The sequence below is a fragment of the Anabrus simplex genome, chromosome 1 (genome assembly GCF_040414725.1).
Source record: "Anabrus simplex isolate iqAnaSimp1 chromosome 1, ASM4041472v1, whole genome shotgun sequence".
NCBI classification, from domain to species: Eukaryota; Metazoa; Arthropoda; class Insecta; order Orthoptera; family Tettigoniidae; genus Anabrus; species Anabrus simplex.
The window spans coordinates 1199643007-1199667809 of NC_090265.1; the positions used below are offsets into that span (position 1 = coordinate 1199643007).

Here is a 24803-nt window from a genome sequence, read left to right on the forward strand (position 1 = left end):
TAATTTGATTGATGCTTTAATTCAGGCTTGTAGGCTTGTGCCCACATCTTATGAATGACATCAATATGCTGCAGAAATGCATCCCCTTCACTGCAGTATCTGTCCAGGTGGATGCCAGCTAGTGCATGTCGGTGAGTTGATGTGGAACCCAACAGGACGCAATGTTCCTCGTGTTAAGACATTTCATCAGTGTGCGCCACGCCGTTTTGATGATTGAGACCAAGCTCTACAGATAATTCCTGGACAGTCCATTGATGGTGTATGGAAATGAGACCACTCACAATGGCAATCTGATCTTGAAGAATGGGCAGCCGAGCTGTGAGGTGCAAATTTGCTGTCTCATTCCTACCCACACGAAACGGCTTGATCCATCATCCAATCATCCTGTATGGTAATGCATTCTTGCCACAGGCTTCATGTAATCCTTGATAACATTCTGATGCATTTTTGCCTCGGACAATCTCTATTTTAATCCACAAATGCTGTTCACCTTTCGAAAACATGCTTAAGATGGGTAAAATCGACACTTTTCACTTCAATGCCACACAGCAACAACACTCCCATCTGAATGCCTGTCAAATGCACACTACACATCGACAACAGCACCACCTAACTGCTCCCATATCCTATTTGCACGTGCCCGATCTTCTGCGAGTGTCTGGACTACATTGCCACTATTTTATATACAGCCCTCGCATGTCACAGAATGGATCTTTCTCCAGCCCTTCAAAAATCGGACTCCCTTTTCTGGGCTTAAACTGGCAGTCTTGGATTTCAGAGGCCAATAGTCTACCACAGATCCACAAAGTATACATACTGCGGTCACACAGTGCGGAAGGACTTTAACAAGTGTGCACATGGACTTGCCGCCTGGAATCCATGAATAGGGCAAAGGAAAGTGGAAAAACAGAAGGCTACGTGGGTTGAAGAAAATGTTCTGAAAACAGTGGTCAACAAAAGGAAAATGGAAATATTCCTGAGACTAGTTGAGAGAAAATATGAAATGACACTTCCCAGCACAGCTTCTAGGAGGCCCATTAATGAAAAAGATATTTGCCCTAAATGGTGTGTTTTAGACTAATTCTGTTAGTCACATTCATGCCTTGATGTTATCTTACCTTTCTTTTACTGCATAGGTACCTCCCAAAATTGTGATGAACCTCTGATTTTTCAAGATGAACCTTATCAAACTTTATCTTCTTCTGCTCATATTTTACCACATTACTAAATTGTCATGCACCAGCTGAACGAACATCTTGAAAAAAAGAATTCCAACTTGTATGTCTTGATTAGGTATAAATAATAATTGACCTGTGGCTTTCTGTGTATTTATTTATTTATTTATTTATTTACATAAATATGCTACAGTATTATAAATATTTATATGTGAATGATATGTAAAATCAACAGTCTAGTATGCACCCTCAATGTTCACCATTCAGTACTTCAGATAAAAGCACTAATTAGCCACCATAGAACTCGAAGGCAGAGAAGAATGAAGGCTGAAACTACTGTGTAATGAAGTATCTTGAGCCTGAAAAAGAAACAAGTCACATTTACAAACCAAGGTGAAAAATTGTAAAGATATAAAATGCTCATAAGGTTAGCCTTAGGTATAATTAAATGTACAGGTATAGACTTTTGTGCCCACTGTAGGGTTCCCGTAATTAATTTTTTGAAAACAGGAAATTTACATTTGTCAAATTAAAAAATTGGGCATTTTGTAAAAAAGCAGGACAGATTAGAAATATATGAAAAATAGAATGAATTAGCCATATTACCATAAATCACAATGATGGTTACGATTCATCGGAATATTTGAGATTTATGAATCTGTTCGAGATGTGTTTTTCTTATATTTTTTTATATTACGGCATGGAACTTGGTACAAGTCAAATCCTTTAAATGGGTCTTTATAATGATTAAAGCTTTCACTGTGTCAATGTTAAGTCTTTTTTGCTCATCTGTCCACAGTACATTTAAGGAGAATCATTTCAAAACATATTAAATGCATTCGAGGCCAGAATATGTTTTGATGCAGTTTCCAGCCAATTTTGATAAGCTATTTAACGCTGTTGAGTTAGATCAGGTCATTTCGTATTCTTTCCCATAGAAATTTAGTGCTGAAGAATATGATTAGAATCAAATCGCATTATGTGCACCATGGCGAATGATTCAAAACATATTATATTTACAATGTATTTTCATGCTCTAGTTTACTGAGCACCTGCTAACATTTCCATGATTTTTGTCATCTTTCCTGAGAGAGGAAATTCCTTTTTATCCCCAGACAGGGTTTTTGGTGTTATAGAAAAGTCTCTTCTTAAGTGCTCTGACATCGTTACACCTGAGGAATACTGACAGGTCTATCAGTCTGTGGGGACTGTAAAATATCTAGGCAATGAATGGGTTGTAAGGGACTACAAGATGCTCGTCAAGCAGTTTAAGAAATTGGATGGCATTAAAGAAATGAAGAGATTGATTCGGAAGACAAGCAAGATAAGTGATCAATCCCTTGTTAAAGTAAAGGCAGAGCCGATGTACAGGTTTGATGATCCTTCAAAGCGATTCGTAAACCTTCTGAAATGAGACAAGCAGATCTCGAGAACCTCCTGAAAACAAGATTTGGAAACAACTGGAAAGAGTGCGATAGTTTGCAGTTATATGTTTCAGCACTAAATATCGCTTCAACGTCAGATGACTCATGATGACAACTGTTTGCACAAAGAAGAATGATTACTTGAGAGACTGTAAAACACCCATATACCATCAACAATGTTAATTATAACATTATTTACTGTACATGGTGTGCTGTATCTAACAGTGAAGTCAATAAAAATACCCTGAAATCAAAATATTTCAAATCATATTATGTGGAAAAATGGTTGTATCAAAACATACTTCGTTCAGTGAATAGTTTCAAAACATGTTGAGTGAAATTTTATAATCAGAATGACGCCTTTATGTATTGGGAAATGATTTCAGTCATGACTGATTCTGGAATATAACCTCAATACCTAGTTCCTGCTGTTTAGAATTATGACATCTCTTATTTGGTTAGGAATTAAGACATTATTTTCAGTTTCCTGTAAAATTATGATCTGTGCACTTAATACAATTTGAAACAATCCTTCTCATTTATTAATGAAAAAACATGTTTGGAAGTTGCATTGGACCCTGGCAAAGCCAAACAGATTCATAGAGTTTGTATCCTGTTTTGTAAAATAGGCATTTTACATCTTTGTCACCAATAATTTGATTCTTCACTTCACTCTACAGTTTGAATTTATTTCTATAATATATTTTCAGATCTTGGTTCCAAGATCTGCTATGTGGAAAGTACTGAGGCATTTTGGATGTCCTGAATGTTATGTGGAATTGGTTCAAGCTTTTCATGATGGCATTGTAACGGTTCAAATCATGTTAAAATATGATATTATTATTATTATTATTATTATTATTATTATTATTATTATTATTATTACTATTATTATTATTATATATATAATTCGCTGGGGCCATCAAGGACCACGTTAAGTCTTGTTGCATTTGACACTGAACTTGGCCTTCTTTAGAGCCCAAATTTCCCTCATTCTTTGAGAGTGGGCCTGCTTACACTCCTCTGTCCAAGGAGCACCGTGTCTTCTCTTCGGTTGCTCGTCTCGGTTTAGCCCGTTCGTCAATATTTTCTTGCGGAAGAGATCTCTGTTAAGGGCATCTTCAGCTGAGATATGTAGCATTTGCAGGTCTTCTTTCGTATTTCTAAACCAGGGAATTGTGGTTTTGGGGTTTGAATCAAAAAAGTGAAAGATTTCTTTAGTTAACTTTCTTCCGTCCATTCTTTTCAGATGACCATAAAATCGTGCCCGTCTTTTTCTGATTGTGTCGGTAATTTTCTCTATTTTGCTGTAGACTTCCTTGTTGGATCTCTTTTGATGGATTCCATTTCTGTACTTTGATCCCAAGATTCCTCTCACAATTTTGCGTTCTCTTTTCTCCAGTTCTTCAAGGAGTCCTTTGTTGGCATTTAGAGACATATAGAACTACTGGCTTCAGAACTGTTTCATAGTGACGTATCTTGGTGTTTTGGGAAAGGCATTTTTTGTTGTAGATTGTGCGGGATGTTTGGTAGGCTATTTCCAGTTTGCATACTTGCTCCTGAAGTGCTTCTTTGTCCAGTCCATTTTTCATGATGATCTCACCCAGGTATTTGAATTTGTCTACTCGGGTGATGTCCCCGTATTTTGTATGGAGTTTTGGTGGAGCCTCTTTGATGTTAGTCATTACTTCTGTTTTCTCAAACGATATCTGAAAACCAGTTTGTTCGGCAATTTCCTTTAAAATTTCAACTTGAGCTCTAGCGGTTTCTATGTCGTTTGAGAGAACAGCAATATCATCGGCAAATGCTTAGCAGTCTGTTGCGATCCCCTTGGATTTGGTTCCTATTCTCAATGGACTGTAGTTGGTTTCCTGTAATCTCACCCGCCAGGTTCTGATGATCTTTTCAAGAACACAGTTGAAGAGTATCAGGGATAACCCATCACCTTGTCGGACTCCTGTTTTGATGTCAAAGGAATGCGAGAGACATGCGTGGAACTTCACCTTGGATTTTGTATCGGTCAGGGTGACTCTAATTAATGCCAGCAGTTTGAAATCAATTCCAAATTCATTTAAGAGGTTTAGCAGGACTTCTCGGTCAATGGAGTCGTACGCTTTCTTAAAGTCCACAAAGACAGACACATACTGCTTGGACCTTAGTGTACAATATCTGATGATCATTTTGAGATTTTGGATCTGTTCAGCTGTTGAGCGACCTTTTCTGAACCCTCCTTGGTATTCACCTACTTGATGCTCGACTTGTGCTTCCAAACGCTCCAGGATGGCAAGTGATAGAATGTTGTAAGTCATGGGTAGCAAAGATATTCCTCTGTAGTTGTTGATGTTCTTCATGCTGCCTTTTTTGTGTAATGGATGGATCAAAGCTATTTTCCAGTCTTCGGGTAGGGTCTCCTTGTTCCAAATTTCTTCTATTTGCTTTTGCAAGATATCAAGTGATTCCTCTGGGGCATATTTCCATAGTTCTGCTACTACTGAGTCTTCCCCCGGCGCTTTGTTATTTTTTAGACGGGCAATGTGGCGCTTGATTTCATCTTTGTCGGGTGGTCTGGAATCTTGGTACCTGAATAAGGGTTCCTTGGTCTCAATGGCGCTTTGCGGTTTAGAGCAATTAAGTAAATTCTTGAAGTAATCTGCCAGAATGCTGCAATTTTCTTAATTTGACGTCACCAGTGTGCCGTCCTTTTGCTCAAAGCATAGAGATGGTGGTTTATAGCCAGCGAGTTTGCGTTTGAAGGCTCTGTAGTACTCTCTGCTTTCATTCTTCCTAAAGTTTTGTTCTATCTTTTCAATGAGAGATTTTTCGTATTTACGTTTCTCAGTTCTGAACACCCTAGCTGCTTGGGCACGTTGGGTTTGGTAGGTTTCCCAATCATTTTCTGATTTTGTAGAGTAGTACTGTTTCCACGCATTGAGTCTTTCTTGGAGGATTGATTCGCAGGTACTATTCCACCAGGCATGCTTTTTGCTTCTCTTGATTTCTGCAACGTCTTTGGCGGCCTCAACAAGGAGACTTTTGGCGTTGTTAAAGTCACAGTCATTTGGTCTTGCATTCTCCTGGAACTCCTCGACCCTTTGCCGAAGTTTATCATTGTCAAAGCGTGTGATCTGTTTGGTTGTCTTCCTTATGTTTGCAGGAATTGGTTTGAATTTGATAAGAGACATATAGTGATCTGAGGCCACATTGATGCCTTTCTTTACCTTGACATTCATAATCTCAGGGCTGTTTCTCCTGGAGATTGCAACATGATCAATTTGGAACTCTCCGAGAGCTTGGACGGGAGAATGCCAAGTCATTTGCTTTCTGGGTAGATGGCAAAAGTGGGTCGACATGACCTTCAGGTTGTGATTTTCGCAAATGGACACCAGTCTTTTGCCGTTGGGATTGGTTCTTTTGTGAGCAGGGTAATTTCCTATAACTTTCTTGTACTTCTGTTCACGACCTAGTTGGGCAATGAAAAGAAGCTTGACATGGTGTTTGGGGATTTTGTTTAATTTTTCATCCAGTAGGTCCCAGAAATTATCAACTTCGTCTGGATCAGACTTGTTCTTATCGTTTGTAGGAGCATGTGCGTTAATTAGGGCGTAGGTTTTGTTCGCGCATTTAATTGTGAGTACAGACAATCTGTCATTCACAGGTTCAAAATTTGCAACCGATTTAAGGATCTTGGTTCTAACAGCAAACGCGGTTCCAAGCATCACAGCTCCATTGAGGATTCCTCTTTGCGCTTTGCTCTTGAAAAATCGGTAGCCTTCAGATTCAAAAATCTCTTCATCTGGGTACCTTGTTTCCTGTAGGGCCATTATGGATATCTGATTTTCGTGAAGAGTTTTGGTGAGGGTTTTCAGCTTGCCAGTTTGTGTAAGTGAATTTATGTTGAAAGTTGCTAGAAAGGTTTTAGTTTTTGGCCTGAGTTTTTGACTCTTCGGGGTACACCGAGACGCTCCGACTCGTCTCTTGCATGATGTCGAGTCTCCCCCAGAATCCGAATGAGACTCGTGCGCCGTGGCGTTCACGACGAGGGATTTATCCGAAGATTTACCCCCTGGGGTATGTTTCTTGAAATGTTGTGCCATCATGCTTTTTGACTCGACTTTGCTTTGGACAGGTACCCATCCTTTTACAACTAGGGTTGTTAGCCCTAGAGGTTGCCTCAAGATGTTTTCTGGCTTCTGGTCATTTACCAGTCTTCGCCGTAACCCTGGCAAGGGACCAGTTTTTTTTTTTTCACAGTGGTATTTTATTTTCCTACTACCCTCTGACTCTGCTGGCGGCAGAGCCAGCAAGCTTCCCCAATTCCAATGGGACTCGCCCGGTGGAGGTAACCGGTAAATCCCCACTATGATTATTATTATTATTATTATTATTATTATTATTATTATTATTATTATTATTATTATTATTATTATTATTATAAGAAGAAGAAGAAGAAGAAAAAGGTAGCTCTGAATCATTTAAACATAAATGCCAGGATAATATACAGTATCTCCATACCTGCGATATTTGACTGTTCCTCTTGAAACCGTATTGAGAGGATCTTTCATTAAATATACTCTGAGTCCAGGAATAACATGATGCAATGTCACCTTCCAGTCAATCTCAGCAATGTCAAATGGGAACACATTTTTGTCATGAGTACTTAATGAAGACCATAGCTTCTGAACATTCTTATCTGAAAATTCCCATCTGCTCTCGTGGAAATAAGCAGTAATGTCTAAAAATTTGTGAATCTTCCTGAAGGCTTTCAACATTCTGCAGATAGAGAAACATATTTTAGTAATCAGGGATTTTAAGGTGGGTTATTAATATGCCTACAAAATAGCATCTGAATTTCAGAGTAATTCCCAAATACAGATCAGAATAGAACATGCAATAATGAATGTAAATCTGTTATGCCAGCAAGCAAAAGATCAAAGGGAAGAGAGGGTGAACCATTTTTTAAAATACAGTATTAGGTGTATATAAAATAAAAATTGACATTTACATTTGAGCTTTTTAAATCCATAATAATTTTCCCTCCTCTAATTTCTCAATCTCAGAATAACAGAAACTTTCAATGTAAAGTACAGGGCCTTCCTCCCCTCCTTCAATAATATAATCCCTGTGCTTTGAGCTACAGCACAAACAGTACATCATTCAACATGGGACATAAATAGTTGTCATTCAGCATTCTGAGAATGCGGCACTGCTCTCACTGGTATGTTGGGTGTCAAAGCATATACCCCTCCTAGTCTACTGAAAGGAGGAACATCAAAGCCATGCCATTTATTAATAAGGTATGGTAATACCAACCTTGCAATAAATGAAGCTAATACCATATAAACTTACTCTGTGAAACATATTGTACTGACAGTTTTGCAGTGCAGATATAAAACACTGTATATTCATATTTTCATATATATATATATATATATATGATGTGGGTAAAGGATTGGAATCACAGATAAGGCTATTTGGGATGATGTTATATTGTATAGAATAATAAATGAGTTGCAGGATTGTGAGCAACTGCAGGGGGGGGGGGGGGGGGGATGGACAGCGGAGAATGGTATAAATGTAAAAGAGATGAAAAGTCAAGTTTTGGTTTTAATTTTCATCAAGAGGAAAAGTCCTCTCAGTTTTAATTACTATATTGATAGAACCTCATGGAGGAATACTGCTTTGTTTGTTTTTGTTTTTTACTTTTCGTTACATCACACCAACACAAATAGGTCTGATGGCAATGATGGGATAGGAAAGGGCTAGGCGTGGGAAGGAAGCGAGCATGGACTTAATTACGGTACAGCCCCAGCATTTGCCTGGTGTGAAAATGGGATATCACGGGAAAACCATCTTTAGGGCTGTCGATAGTGGGGTTCGAACCCATGATCTCCTGAATGCAAGCTCACAGCTGAGCGACCCTAACCACACAGCCACTTGCTCGGTAGGAATACTGAAAGTACCTAGGTGTTAATATAAGGAAACCTTTGGTCCAGGGATTCCTGGGTTCGATTCCCGGCCGGGTCAGGGATTTTAATCTTAACTGGTTAATTCCAGTGGCTCGGGGTCTGGGTGTGTGCCATGCCGTCTTCATCATTAGAATTCATCACTAGTTTGGCTCCATCCTCACAGACGTGCAGGCCGCCTATACGGCATCAACTCGAAAGATCTGCACCAAGCCTCTTCGAAGGCCACGCGCTATTATTATTATTATGTCCGACTCGTTGGCTGAATGGTCAGCGTACTGGCCTTCGGTTCAGAGGGTCCTGGGTTCGATTCCCGGCCGGGTCGGGGATTTTAACCTTAATTGGTTAATTCCAGTGGCCCAGGGGCTGGGTGTTTGTGCTGTCCCCAACATCCCTGCAACTCACACACCACACATAACACTATCCTCCACCACAATAACACGCAGTTACCTACACATGGCAGATGCCGCCCACCCTCGTCGGAGGGTCTGCCTTACAAGGGCTGCACTCGGCTAGTAATAGCCACACGAAATTATTATTATTATTATTATTATTATTATTATTATTATTATTATTATTATTATTATTATTATTATTATTATTATTATTATTATTATTATTATTATTATTATTAAATAAAGGATGACCTTCATTGGGGTATTCATTTTAACAAAGTTTTCAGGAAAGGTTACAGATATATTCACATGGTTATGAGAGTACTTAGGGGTTGTGGTAAGACTGTATATGAGAGGGCATATAAGTCTTCAGTAAGAACCCATTTAGAGTATGGTTCCAGTGTATGGGATCCACAGCAGGTCTTCTTGATAAGAGAACTGGAAAAGATACAAAGGAAAGCAGCATGACTTGTTCTGGGTGATTTCTGACAAAGGAGTAGTGTTACAAAAATGTTGCAAATTTGAGGCTGGGAAAACTTGGGAGTAAGGAGACAAGATACTTGACTATGTGGTATGTTTCAAGCTGTCAGAGGAGAGATGGCATGGAATGACATTAGTAGATGAATAAGCTTGAGCAGAGCTTTCAAAGTAGGAAAGATCGCAATATGAAGATAAAATAATTCAAGAGGACAAGCTGGGACAAATATTAATTTATAGGATAATAAGTAAGGGATTAGAATAAATTACCTAAGGGAATGTTCAATAAATTTCCAAGTTCTTTGAAAATATTTGAGAAAAAGCTAGCTAAATAGTTGATAGGGAACCTGCTACCTGGGCGACAGCCCTAAATTCAGATCATTGATTGATTGATTGATTGATTGATTGATCTTATAGTAATTTAAATGATCATTCAATTTAAACAACGAATAGGAAAGGAGAGTGTATTTTTCGAGAACCTGGTGTTATGTTACGACCTATGAGTCTGATAGCTTGATTATTTTCTCAATCTTTTCAAATATTTCAGTGCAATGCAAATAGGTTGAATTTTACCATCTACGCCACTGACTGTATTCCCATGGGGATATAGATGGAAAATGGATCACAGTAGATGTCAACACCAGCATTTGTTATATCTACCAGTTTGTGACCCATCTGTGAACACATGGAGCCAACCCTCTTTTGGAAATTTGGTGTTTATTCTTTCCAGTGCCAGAAGTCTAAGAGTTTAAGGGATCTGTTTCACATTTTGTTAAGTCTTTCTGTAGTTATGAATAGAATTCAACAAATGAGTACAGAGTACTGTGTGTGTACCGGCGTGGAGTGAGTGACTGGAGCTTGACGACAGTAGTGCGGGTTATCATCCGTGCCGTGTACGGAGTGGAGTACTGCCTTTACGTAGTGTGTGTACTGCAGAGACTGTAGACCGTCATGAGGTCAGCGCTTGGAACATCTGGTGTGGGTAGAATTGGAGCAGTGTTAACAGTTGTTGCTGTGAGTAGTTCTGTGGTGCTGCCTAGTACTGCTGAGTTGTTACTGTTGTATGACCGTTGTTTAGCTGTCACTGTTGTGCTGTTCACTATGTTTGGATGTGAGACTGGTGGACTTTCTCTGGTGTTGAACCAAGGAACAGTCATCGTTTGTTATGGAGGGGGGAGGTCAGCACCACGGTGTTCAAACAGCTGTGTGCAACTGAGTGAGGCGAAGAAGTGGATTGTGCGAGCGAAAGTGAAAGGTAGCCTTCAATAAGGATTACTGCTCGTCCAGGTAGACCACCTAACTGAGTGCCCACTGTAAGGAGGACAGAGACTCATAAATACACAGCAATTAGTGGAGCCTGATCATTTATGATCAAAAAAAATCATCAGTATGTGTGTATATTTATTGGGTCATCCTACAATTAAATTAGATTGGTAAAACAAAAAGTGTTTTATTCGTAAACAGTACAATCCCTGAGTACCCTCATAACCACATGTAGAGATCTGTAACCTTTGTTTACAGCCTCATTAATATGATTACCCAATGCTTCATCAGCCATTATTAGATTTAAAAGGCCAGGTTTTGTACTTGTTCCAGGACCATATGGTTACAATATGTCACTACTGCCAAGACCCCAATAAGATAAGGTGATGGACTGGCCCCAGAGTACGAGTATTACAGCGCGCCGGTCGCTGGAAGCTCACTTGCTCCACAATTAGTCTGCTCTCAGCTCTGCTGTGCATGTATATGATGTCATTTGTGACTGCTAGTGATTGTTGTGAAAACTGTGGCTTGCATTCTGGTATGTTTAAGGTTAGATCTAAATGAATAAAACTCCAACCAGCAAGACGTTTCAACACACTTAAACATTTAGAAGTATGAGAAACGGTTTTATTTTTAAAACAAGAGAAAGCATCCCAATTCAAAAGAATAACACTTAATTTTTACTGAATTGTAAATTATATATATATATGTGTGTATGTATGTATATTAATGGTTCCTAATTTGAGTTTTTTCTACTTAATTTCTTTTTGCAAATAGTAATATTAACAATGATGATCAACTATATACCATACTCTGAAGGCAAGGCATTCTTAAATGATGTTTCACATGTGTTATGACAGATTAAGCCTCTGTGGACCAGTGGCAGAGTGTTAGCTTTGGATCCTAAGATTGTGGGGAACACCCCTGGTAGAGGTGGTCTGTTTCTTGAAGGTCACGAAAAAACATATTGAACACTCCTTGACATATGATATTGGCATGTCAAAGATCTTTGGTGGCATATTTGGTGTTTACTTGACAAAACTAATTTCTAAAAGTTAGCCACAGCTCACCAAAGACTGTGTTATTCTGCCACCTGGTAGAGTAAAAATGAAACATCAAAAATGACATGCAGGCAGCCAGATGGCATCAAATAAAATGCCTGCACATGGTAGCTCAGGCTTTTCACTGATGTATATATGTCCAGCCCTTGTCCCATTTCTCTGTATGGTCGGGGACGAAGTGAGATGAATCTTCGTAGCAAGTTTTATGACTGAATGTCTTCCCTGATGTCAACCTCATCAGAGGAGTTAATGAGACGAAATGAATTACGAATATATTATGGTAGGAAGAGGGTGAAACCTGGTGCCGGCACACAGCCTACTCCTGTTGAATAGCACCACAGGGTGTGTTTAAGGCTTTACGTCTCCGTCCAAAGGACGAATCATTATCAACAGCATCATATGCCCTCATTCAATATGAGCCCTGCAGAGAGGTTTGGAATTGTATCCAATCTTTTGGCATGCAATCTAATTATTAGAAATTGTATACCACCACCTCCCCTACTCTGCCTGCCAACATTCTGATGGTGAAACTTTTTTCTACCAACAGGACTTAAACTGGCTAACCATGATGTCAGGCCATTTCACTGATAAGCAATTGAATGAAGGATACCTGGCTGGTAGCAGGTAGCATGTATCATCGCCATGATTATGGTGTTTTAAAGTTAAAAACTTCATGATTGTTCCGTATTGAATAGAGAAATAAGAAGATGTACAATATTATAGGGAAGGATCCACCTTTCAATACTCCATAGTAAGTTGAACTAAAAAGTAGTTACAACCTGTTTATTGGGACCGGTTTCAACACATTTCAAGTGTCATCATCAGCCAATTAGCGAAGATCTTAAAACAACTAATATGTTGAACACAGGCAAAAAATTAACATTGTATCATATCGTAGCAATTCAGTTAATGTTCAAAATACAATAATCACAGGTTGTAACTACTTTTTAGTTCAACTTACTACGGAGTATTGAAAGGTGGATCCTTCCCTATAATATTGTACATCTTCTTATGATTATAGTGGTGATGTGGCAAGGATGTTCTCCGCAAGACACTCAAATCATTCGGGAGCCATGCTGATTCATGACTGCTACACATTCTCACATAATACATGGAGAAAGGTCACAACAGTGTCCAGGGTGTGCACATCCCTCTCCACAGCATCCCAAATGTGCTCAATAGGAGTGAGATCATGTGATCTTGTGGATTAGACAAGTATCCTCATTAGTGTGGTGCTCAATAGGAGAGAGATCATGTGATCTTGTGGATTAGACAAGTATCCTCATTAGTGTGGAATGTTTATCAAACCCATCAGCCACAATTCAGAAGTGATGGGTAGGTGCATTGTCTTGCTATTTGTACAGGTCTTCTGGAGAGTACTGGAGGCAAACAAATGGATGAGAATGATCTGACAGCAGGTTTCTGCATAGTCTGCCAGTGGAGAAAGTTGGCATATGTACCAGGTGGATCATTTCATATCACGTGAACAGTCTCCATGTTAGAATACTATCACCATCAGCCTGAATTGTATCCTGTTGGCAAGGAAATCTATTGTCCCATGCTTGGCAGCACACTAGCACCCTACCATTGGCATTTACCAACTGGTATCTCAACTCTTTTATCCCAGGAAATTTTTTCCATGATCCGGGAATACAATGATGGTGTTCCCTTCGCTATATCAGTCTTTGATGTGCGGTGAGCAGAGGTACCCTAACACAAAGATGGATTCTGTGCGGCATGGCGAGTAAATGTTATTGATGATATGGCTGCTCACACTTAGTTATTTTATAGCACTGAAATCACAAGTGATCTGCTGCAGTCTGGTCTGCCTCTTCACTCCTACCATCCGAGCTACCCGATGGCAACCTTGTCATCAACATGTTGTACACCACAACAATTGAAACCTAGCAGCAGTGGTTTCCATTCAGTGCACATACTCAGGGGTTTATTCTCCTTTCATGCAAGGCATTCATTTCATGCATTATGATAGGGCGAAGAACTGTATGAAGTATGATTTGAGGTGATTTCAAGTCCAGTAACGACAATTTCATCTTTCAGAAGTTCAACATTTCCACGCAACTGCACTAGTTCCATTGCCTGACTACGTGTGGTGCTGGTGTAATCTTGCCATCTAATCCACTGTAGATAGAAAGATAAAGCAAATGGAGAAGTTAACAATGTAACGCATTCAGTCTTTAAATTTCATTTGGTGGCACACATAGTTCTGAAACCCTCTGAATGTTGTTGCTGCAATTGAAATTGTGTCACCATTTATGTGGTACACTCTGCCATCTGTTAACAACTTGGAGAAAGTCGGCATGTCCAAGCTTACAGTGAGCGGGAACCTCTGATGACCCCCTAGTGACAACCCAAAGTGACGAAAGTGACCACTGTCACTGGGATGATTTACTTCCAGTGATTGAGTAGTGGCTGACTATGGCTTTCATTCAGTGTGTGTTTTGTTGATTAGTGAATTCATTAATTGTGTGTTGTTTCTGTGCTATTCTCGTGTTCAAGGTTTTATGTATTAACGATGGGGGAGTCTAAAACGGCCTGCCTCTGTGGTGTAGTGATTAGCTCCCACCTCCGGAGGCCCGGGTGGTTCGATTCCCGGCTCTGCCACAAAATTTGGAAAGTGGTACGAGGACTGAAATAGGGTCCACTCAGGCTTGGGAGGTCAACTGAGTTTGATTCCCCTCTTAGCCTTAAGGTTACACAGGTTTCATTCTTCCACCTTTAAGAAAGTTTTTTATGAGTCTCCCATTCGACCACCATCAGCACTGTGGCAAGACTATTTCACCTGCATCTTGAAATTTGATCTCATTCTGCCTATATATCAAGAATAACAAGCTCCTTAAACAACAAAAATCAACTTTATAAATTAGAACATAATACTTCGGACTATCGTTACACTAGCATACTAACACTTTTCATTACAAGCTTAAGGATTAAGATTTCAAGACCGTTATTATTTACATGCATAATTTATGACACAGGACAATCAATTATACTATTAATATTGAGGCCTATTCGAATATGAATCCAGTGTATGAATATATGCAGCTCAAAAAAAAAAATCAAATACGCAAGGTATTAATGTTTTTTTACTACAAATAGGACATAATCCTAGAAAACAATATGTGCCATAAGTTAAGATATTTTAAAGGGCTTTGTCCAAACCCACACTTCTCAAACCATTGATTAGATGTTGTTAGACAACTAGTATTAAAAATAACACCTGATTAATTTCTGTCTAATTCAGTATTTTCCTATGATAATACATAAGTCCCTTATGTGTTTTTTTTTTTTTTTGTATATCCAAATGTTTGGTTTTTCTTATATAAGAACAATATCTTAAAAAGACAGAACAGTACCTAAATATAAGAAGAATTTTAATAAGTGTCAAAACACATTCAATGAACAATTTTAAGACTGTTTCAGAAACCTCACTTTTCTTCTTTTCATACCGCTTTTTCCCCACACCTGTGGGGTCGTGGGGGCAAACTGCGTCGCACATATAGATTTGGCCCTGTTTTACAGCCGGATTCCCTTCCTGATGCCAACCCTATATGGAGGGATATAAGTACTATTGCGTGTTTCTGTGGTGGTTGATAGTGTGGTATATTGTCTGAATATGATGAGGAGAGTGTTGGGACGAACACATACACCCAGTCCCCGACCCGGCCGGGAATCGAACCCGGGACCCTCTGAACCAAAGGCCAGTACGCTAACCATTCAGCCAACAAGTCAGACTTCAGGAACATCACATAATTTTAATAATTAGCTTTGACTGTTAGTATAGTTTTGACTAAATTGTATTTATTAACACATAGTATTCTTACAATCGAATGTTATTTTTTTTTTTTTATTTTTTTTTTTTTTTGCAAGTTGCTTTATGTAGCACCGACACAGATAGGTCTTATGGCGACGATGAGATAGGAAGGGGCTAGGAGTGGGAAGGAAGCATCCGTGGCCTTAATTAAGGTACAGCCCCAGCATTTGCCTGGTGTAAAAATGGGAAACCATGGAAAACCATCTTCAGGGCTGCCGACAGAGGGGTTCGAACCCACTATCTCCCGATTACTGGACTGGCCGCACTTAAGCGACTGCAAGTTAATTTATTATGAGAATATCAGGATCCCGATGATCTGTGATTTTGAGGAAAAGGATTTGGCTGAGGATGCCCGCACTAAGGGCAAAACATGTCCCAATTGATTGTAATGTACGGTATAAATCTTATGAATTTTTAACTTAACACATACCACTTATTACTTGTTATAATATGTTATATGCAATAGAATGAGATTTAACTTGTGACTATTTTAATTTTACCTTATATTTCATTCAACAAAATATAAAAATGATTTTTAGAAGTATTGTAAAACAGTTTATTAGTGATTGACTCATAGCAATGTGTAATCTAATATCAGCTTATGTAATTTGATATACCGAGCTCAATAGCTGCAGTTCCTTAAGTGCGGCCAGTATCCAGTATTCGGGAGATAGTGGGTTTTATGTGGTTTCCCACTTTCACACCAGGCAAATGTTGGGGCTGTACCTTAATTAAGGCCACGGCCACTTCCTTCCCAGTCCTAGCCCTTTCCTGTCCCATCGTCACCATAAGACCTATCTGTGTCAGCGCGACGTAAAGCCAATAGCAAAAAAAAAAAGTAATTCGATATATTTTAACCTCCGTCAATATAAATGTACTGTTATTATATTAATTATGTGAAATTGTTAGAAGCTTATACACTAATTATACGGTTATTGAATGTCACTAATGAGAACATTAGTTCTTAGAGAACTATTATACTTTAAGTCACTAGGTTCAGGGCCCTGACCAAACTTTAGGTTAAGTTTATTATGGCTGAAGATGCTTACGACAGTTGAGTGAAACATGTCCCAACTTATAACACCAGTTGCAATGATTGATAAGTATTGGAAAGGTGGTTTATCTTATTGTTTTTAATTTATGACTATTATAACATATCACTTAGTCGAGCACCTCGTCTTCTTTCTCCCAGCTCTTCCCAGCCCAAACTTTGCAACATTTTTGTAACACTACTCTTTTGTCAGAAATCACCCAGAAAAAATCGAGCTGCTTTTCTTTGGATTTTTTCCAGTTCATGATTCAAGTAATCCTGCTGAGGGTCCCATACACTGGAACCATACTCTAGTTGGGGTCTTACCAGAGACTTATATGCTCTCTCCTTTACATCCTTACTACAACCCCTAAACACCCTCATAACCATGTGCAGAGATCTGTACCCTTTATTTACAAACCCATTTATGTGATTACCCCAATGAAGATCTTTCCTTATATTAATGCCTAAATACTTACAATGATCCCCAAAGGAACTTTCACCCTCTCAACGCAATAATTAAAACAGAGAGGACTTTTCCTATTCGTGAAACTCACAACCTGACTTTTAACCCCGTTTATCATCATACCATTGCCTGCTGTCCATCTCACAACATTATCGAGGTCATTTTGCAGTTGCTCACAATCTTGTAACATATCTATTACTCTATAAAGAATAACATCATCCGCAAAAAGCCTTATCCCTGATTCCACTTCTTTACTCATAATTGATATATATAAGAAAACAAAGGTCCAATTAAACTGCCTTGAGGAATACCCCTCTTAGTTATTACAGGGGCAGACTAAGCCTCACCCACTCTAATTCTCTAAAGTTATTTCACGCAATAACTGTTGCTGATATACTGTCAAGCTTCAGCCTGTTGTACATGATCAAATGTTGTCAAATTCAAAACTCTGCAAGTTTACTTGTCAAATCACTTGCAATACTTGGGAAGTCTTGAAATTGAATTAGAACACATTTTAATCAATCAAAGAATTTCATAGTCTTTGACAGAATTGACCAATGGATTTTGAGTATTAACGGTGTGTGCTAGTCTTGCTGGGAATGCCAGGAATGTGAATCAAAACAACAAATATGGCTTTGTCTTCTTGACCAAGGGATGAAGTGTGTGAATTAATTGCTAAGTATGAGCCACATCCCTGCTTATATTCAGTAGTCTCTGTAGAATATCTCAATAAAATGAATAAAATGGCAGTGTATGAGGAGATTGCAAGAGAAATATAAGTGGGCAGCTTTTATGTTCATTATCATATGGTAACCTATAAATAAACACTATCAGCAATGTTTGATTTATGATGATCTTTGCATATTTTTATGGTTGCTATTATTTTCATGTAATAACATATGAATTTCCATTGCAATGCTATAATTTTTATTCAATTAATGTGAGTAAATGCAATAAAATAACTTCTGAAAATGATTTTATGGCAGTAAATTCATTGCAAAAGTTATGGTGAAGATAATCACATTAATATTTTCCTCATGTAAAGTATGGTTTATTGCACATTTCTCTTCCTTTTAAGAATACATTTCACTGCTAGTCCAAGAACCACAACTACTGTTTGGTTATCCTCCATGTTAAAACAAGATTCAATAGAACCTTGCCAAACCTTTTCAAATCTTGTCAAACCTTTAGTAATGTTTAACAATCTTTGACAAGATTTGAGAACTTTTCTTATGAAGTATTGAACTGAAAGAGAAATTTGATAGTGTACAATAGGCATTACGCTCGTAGTTATTGGGACGTCACACAAATCGCAGCACAGAAGAATCGATCTCTACATTCTCTCAAGAATCTCAAGATCGGTATCGTCAGTCTCGAGAGTGAGCATTGCCAATCAGTAGTTTGAAGTTTCCAAAATGTCTGTTGAATGAATGAATGAATGAATGAATGAATGAATGAATGAATGAATGAATGAATGAATGAATGAATGAATGAATGAATAATCTGCTGTACAGTTAGCTAAAATACATATGTAGTCCAGAGATCATCATACTTACATTGGTTTTCTGCCTATAACAAGACAAGCCAGATCAACGATTAAGGCAGGCAGGTAATGTAAAAAAATTCTGAAAAAATTATTCAGCCAGTAATATGGGGTACATATTAAACTGTAGTACCACACACAATGTTCTGATGGATAGTCCATATTCTCACACAAGTGCACAAATTTTCCCCAGGTAAGGGTGTTCCTTGGCGAAGAAACATAGTTATAGACTGTAAGGTCTCGATTGTTATCAGGCTTCTCATGTATGGAATCTGGAGGCCGAATCGATTTGATTATCTCTGTTCTGAAATCGTAAACACAATTCAAATTAGCCAGATATTGCAATGAAATCATATCTAAAAAACAGCATTTAAACACATTGTAATGCAACTATACCAACTTTAATAAAGTTCTATGGACCCTAGGGGTAAAGATTGTGTTTGAATTTTTTAAATTATTATCATTAATGTTATTATTTCTCCAGAATGTGTTTAAATGTAGCACTATTCAGCTAGGCCAGAAGGTCTGGAATTACTTTTGGTGAAAGAGGAATTAAATCAATATGTAGTTGATTTGGGCTTCGTGACACAAATCATTCAAAGTTTCTGGCATTATCTTCAGGACAAAAAATTCCAACATCACCTTTTCCTCTTGTGGACATATTAAAAGATGCGTCTATGTTGACCAGTGAGTGTGAGGGCAGATTTTCTCAAGAATTTTATTGTACCTTTCTACTGTCATAAGTCCCCTGTTTATAAAGTTGGTTGGCCTTCCTCTCCAGCAATTTAACTCTAGTAACTGGAAGGAAAAACAGTACTGGTACTAGTTTTCACTATGATTCAAGAACTGACTAAGAATATATGGCAACGCCTAGATACTTACAATGATCTCCAAAGGGAACTTCCCCCCCCCCCATCAATGCAGTAATTAAAACTGAGAGGACTTTTCCTATTTGTGAAACTCACAATCTGACTTTTAACCCTGTTTATCATCATACCATTGCTTCCTGTCCATCTCACAACATAATTGAGGTCATTTTTCAGCTGCTCACAATCTTGTAACTTATTTATTAGGTACTCTATACAGAATAACATCATCTACAGAAAGCCTTATCTCTGATTCCACTTCTTTACACATATCATTGATACATACGTACATATCTCACGTCGTTCCATCTTAAGCGATGGGTCGGCGAACGAGACTTCTCCACCAGTTGCGGTCTCTGAACTTCTGTCCTTCTTCGATGCTTTCCAAAGTATGTCCTCGCTGTTGAATGTCAATCTTCACCATGTCCTTGTACCTGAGTCTTGGTCACCCTCTTGGTCTTTTGTCTTCAAGTTTTAGATCATACATTTGTTTTGGTAATCTGTTATCTCCCATGCGTCGCATATGTCCAAACCATCTCAGTCTCTGTGCTGTTATTCTGTCCTGCAATCTTACAACTTGAGCCTACTTGCAGATTTCCTCATTACAGACTCTGTTCCTCCGTGTTTTACCGATCATGCTACGGACAAATCTCATTTCTGCTGCCTGGATTCTACTAACATCTTTACTTCTCATGGACCATGTTTCGCAACCATAGGTCAGGATTGGTATGTAATAGGTTTCATATATGATTCTCTTACATTTTGTTGGTATTTTCTTGTTCCATATTATGTCTAAATATTGAAAAAAGTTGCTACCTGCCTGAATTCTGTGTGAAATTTCCTTGTCTATAGAACCAGTATCAGAGATAACACTTCCAAGATATTGATGGTTCATCTGTAGCTGTTTCCCCTCCATTTCAATGTATCCCATTGGTTGTCTGTATCTCTTCATGACCATAACCTCATGTTTCTCTTCACTGAAGATGAGTCCATATTCTTTAGCAGCTTCTGTCCAGGAGTTTATTTGTTCTTGAAGGTATTCTTTAGAGGCTCCCCACAAGCATATATCATCTGCAAACAAGATAACTTTCATTTTCTTACTTCCAATGGATTGGTGCACTTTTCTCTGAATCTCGTTCATCACAGTGATGAAGAGAAGAGGAGACAAAACACCACCCTGTCTTAACCCAGATTTTATATCAAAGGTTTCAGTCATTTCTACAGGTGTTTTGACTTTACTTCGGGTATCTTCATACAAATTCTTGATCCTGTGTATCATATCATCCTGTATTCCAATTTCTTCAGTGTTTCCCACACCTTCTCTCTGTTCACAGCATCAAATGATTTCTTGATATACAGAAAGGCTAACCACAAATCTCGGTTGTGTTCATAGTATTTTTCCATTAACTGACAAATCAGTTGTTGATCTCCCCTTGCTGAATCCATACTGTTCTTCAAAGAGGTTCTCTTCAATAAGGGGTCTGATTTTATGCTCTATAATTCTTTCATAAAGTTTACCAACTTGAGATGTTAAAGTGATGCCTCTATAGTTGAAACATTTCTTTCTATCTCCTCTCTTGAAAATTGGAATTATAATGCCTGTTTTTCAATCGACTGGTATGTCCCCTTCTTTCCAGATCTTACGAAAGAGTTTGTAGATCCAATGTTTTCCAAAAATGCCCATAGCCTTGATGGCTCCATTAATTTCATCAGCACCAGCTGATTTTCCAGTTTTGATGTATTTCCAGGCATATTCTACATCACTCCATGTTAAGTCTAACCCATTGTCAGAGGCAGACTTGCATGAGATAGTACCGGTACTGCTTTTTGTGTAGGCTGTATGCAATTCACATAAGGAATTCATCAAAGTAAGTCCTCCAAGTCTCTTGATCTTATCATCTTCAGTGATCAGATTTTCGCTATCATCTCTTAGGTATTTGGAGTGTTCTTTATCTCTTTTTCTATTTTTCATCAACCCATATGACATTTTATTATTACCATTAACATCCTCTTTCAATTCATCACTCCACTTGTTCAACCACTTCTCTCGTTCTTTGTAACAACCTGTTTTTCTTTTTCTTTTTTTTTTAGCAACCCTGTATAGCTCCTTATTATGGTCAGTCCAGTCCTTGAAATATTTTCTGAACATGTTGTTCTTGTTCAGGACAGCAGTTCTTGTTCTGTCATTCCACCATGGCATTTCCTTCCATCTTCTTGTGCCACTGGTTGGTCCACATACCTTCTCAGTTATCATTACTAGATTTTCTTTCAGATCCTTACATTCCTCCTCAACTGTTCTTTCATCTGTCTTTGGTAGTACTGTTTGGATGTTTTCTTGGAACTCTAATATTCTATCATTGTCCTTCAGCTTCCACATCTTGAGTTTCTTTACCTATGTGGTTCTTACTTCTTTTAACTGTTAAAGTTGAAGTATCCATTGAAGAGTCTATGATCACTTTCCAGAGAGACACTAGGAATCACTTTTATGTCTAACAGTCTATTTTGTAGTTGTTTCTTGATCAAAAAGTAGTCTATAAGAGATTCACTTTTTCCATCCCATCCATATCTTGTGACCTTATGGCTTTTTTTGTTTTTGATACCATGAGTTCCCTATTACAAGGTTGTTCCTCAGACAGAGATCAAGGAGTCTGGTTCCTTCTGGGTTTCATGAACCCCATCCATGTGCTCCTAGAATAGTTTCATAACTATCTCTCACAGTTCCTACTTGAGCATTCATATCCCCTATGATAATTGTTCCATCTCCACTTAGTCTTTCCTCTATGTCTTCTTCAAAATGTTCTTTTTCTTCATCTTCACAACCAGTCTGTGGTGCATAGCACTGAATGATGTTGATGTTCTGGGAAGAATTTAATTTCAGCATTATGTGAAGAAGCCGATCAGAAACATATTGTACTTCTACTACATGATCTTTCATTTGATGATCCATAATAACACGAACTCCATTTTTTGTTTGATCTCCACCTGACCAAAATAGATGATATCCCTCTCTGAGTTCCTTTGATCCTTTTCCCTTACACTTGGTTTCACTGAAACCCAGTATGTTTATGTTCCTTGTTTTCATTAAGTCTACACATTCCTCTATTTTGCCAGTTAGTTTCAGAATGTTTTAGCGTGGCAATTTTGATTACAGTCTCATATTGAGTTTTGTGTGTTCTCCTCTTTGGTTGTACATCAAAGAAAGGACATCAAAGGTTGTGATGGAGCATCAGGTATTGAACCATCATTAATATCATTACCAAGGAGGGAACTAGAGTCATTATTCTGGACATTACAATATTTCCATCCGAGGCCTCGTTTACTTTTGAAAGCAATTCCAAATTATTCAGAAGCTGACTTGCTGGGCCTATCACTTCCGAAGATTTTTCTGTTAGGGTTATCTCCCTTAGCCTTTAACCCCTTAAGCGGGGAGCGCGGTACACACTAGGTCACTCTCAGGTGGGGAGCGATTTCCTGATTGAAAAAAATATTTAATTACTTGATTAAAAATAATCATAGACTAAAATGAGCTATTGAAGGGCCAAAAGGGAAATATTTACTTGAATATAATGTATTTAATTGTTGAAAAATTTGATTATTTTAATTTTTCAATACTTTGTGCAAAAACATACTAAATGCTTTCACACTGTGATATCGAGATTGCTTCTTCCTAACAGCAAAGCTCTGGTTTTTGTTTATACAGTAACTTTCACCTGAATATTTTAGGCTGTTTACTATCAATCTCTGCCTGGAAATAAATGTTTCCATATATGTAAATTGTAGATTTACAAAGTTTACATGTACTTAAAAGATGTACAATGGAATAAATTATAATACTCGTGAAATTTTCTGTTATGTTGGTTAGCGCTTTCGAGGGATCAAGTATATATAGCCTCCCTACAATTCATAACTGACATAAACGGACTATATTACACTACAATACAGGTAACATTTACAGTATTTACAGTCTTCACAGTGTTATGTCTTTTACAGCTGTTCATTATGATACACACGGAAGCAGATCATGTTATATAACCTGTCTCGCCTTCGCATAATTTATACAATTCCATTCCTAAACGCGATCGTTTTCTTGTTATGTAAACTTTCCACCCTAGCCACCCTTTCCATAGCAAGAGGTTCTCATCAATTGACATTTTGCCATCAGGGTTATAAGCTTCTGGAAATTTTGCTAACAGGTGGTCAAATACTGGATTTATCTTGTATATTTTGAGAGGAAGTTGTGCATTATTCACCTCATTGTCAGAGATATGTAAAAAGCTGTGGAGGAAAATCTAATAATAATAATAATAATAATAATAATAATAATAATAATAATAATAATAATAATAATAATAATAATAATAATAATAATATTATTGGCTTCACGTCCCACTAACTCCTTGTATGGTTTTTGGAGACACTGAGGTGCCGGAATTTAGTCCCACAAGAGTTCTTTTGCATGCCAGTAAATCTACTGACAAGAGGCCGACGTATTTGAGCACCTTCAAATACCACCGGTCTGAGCCAGAATCGAACCTGCCAAGTTGGGGTCAGGAGGCCAGCCAGGCCACTCAATCTGGTGAGAAAACAATCTCTTCTGTGTCATCAGCTCATAGAAAATAGGCATAGTGAACAAGCGATTGCGAGAAATAGTGTCCCAATTTAGGTTTCTGTTATCCCCTGCGGCAACAGTATGGCCATAAGAAGCTTTATTTCGTCCTTACTTGTTCGGACACGGTCTTGATCTCGATTCCTTCCTTTTGTCTTACTAAACTGGGTTTTATGGCGTGATTTCCTGCTCCGCATCTTTTGTCTGTTCAGCTATGTTCTGGCATATCTCGTCATAAAAAAGTAATTAAAATATTTCGCTCAGTTTTGTTTTCCCTAAAAACACTCTTTACATCACGATGTATATTTCAATCAAAGCGGGATTTCTTTGTCCATTTTCAGTATAAGTTGGTGAAGAACTTGCAATGGTTGGATTGTAATCAGTATTATTGTCACAACTATCACTGTCATGACTGTTACTTGAACTGGAATCGAACACGTGTTTTCTCTTTTGCGACTGCTGAACATTCGCATCAGCTATGCCCAAACCCTGTATATTAGAGCCTGAAGTACTTATTCCAGGTAATTTCCTGTCACTTACGAATTCCCCTTCGGCAGAACTTACTTCACCAATATCACAATTCTCCCCACTAAATTCCAACATTTCGTTTACCATGACCCGTAAATCATCTTCCTCTAACAGTGGGGGACGGTAATTCATTATAAATATTTTAGTGGGAAAGAAATGTAAGAAAAAGGATCG

At 38.1% G+C, this 24803-nt stretch overlaps 1 protein-coding gene across 3 annotated transcripts in view; it reads right to left on the bottom strand.

Moving 5' to 3' along the window:
• Positions 1-1320: 1320 nt before the first annotated feature.
• LOC136858191 (fatty acyl-CoA reductase wat) overlaps positions 1321-24803 on the bottom strand; it is a 224001-nt gene continuing 200518 nt past the window's right edge. For all 3 annotated transcript variants that reach the window (XM_067137555.2, XM_067137556.2, XM_068225441.1), the window contains exons 7-9: positions 18643-18933; positions 7112-7369; positions 1321-1534 (exon numbers count right to left, since the gene is read on the bottom strand). In XM_067137555.2, the coding sequence (XP_066993656.2) occupies positions 1447-1534; positions 7112-7369; positions 18643-18933 (637 nt within the window). In that variant the 3' untranslated portion in view covers positions 1321-1446. The remainder of the gene's footprint in view (positions 1535-7111; positions 7370-18642; positions 18934-24803) is intronic.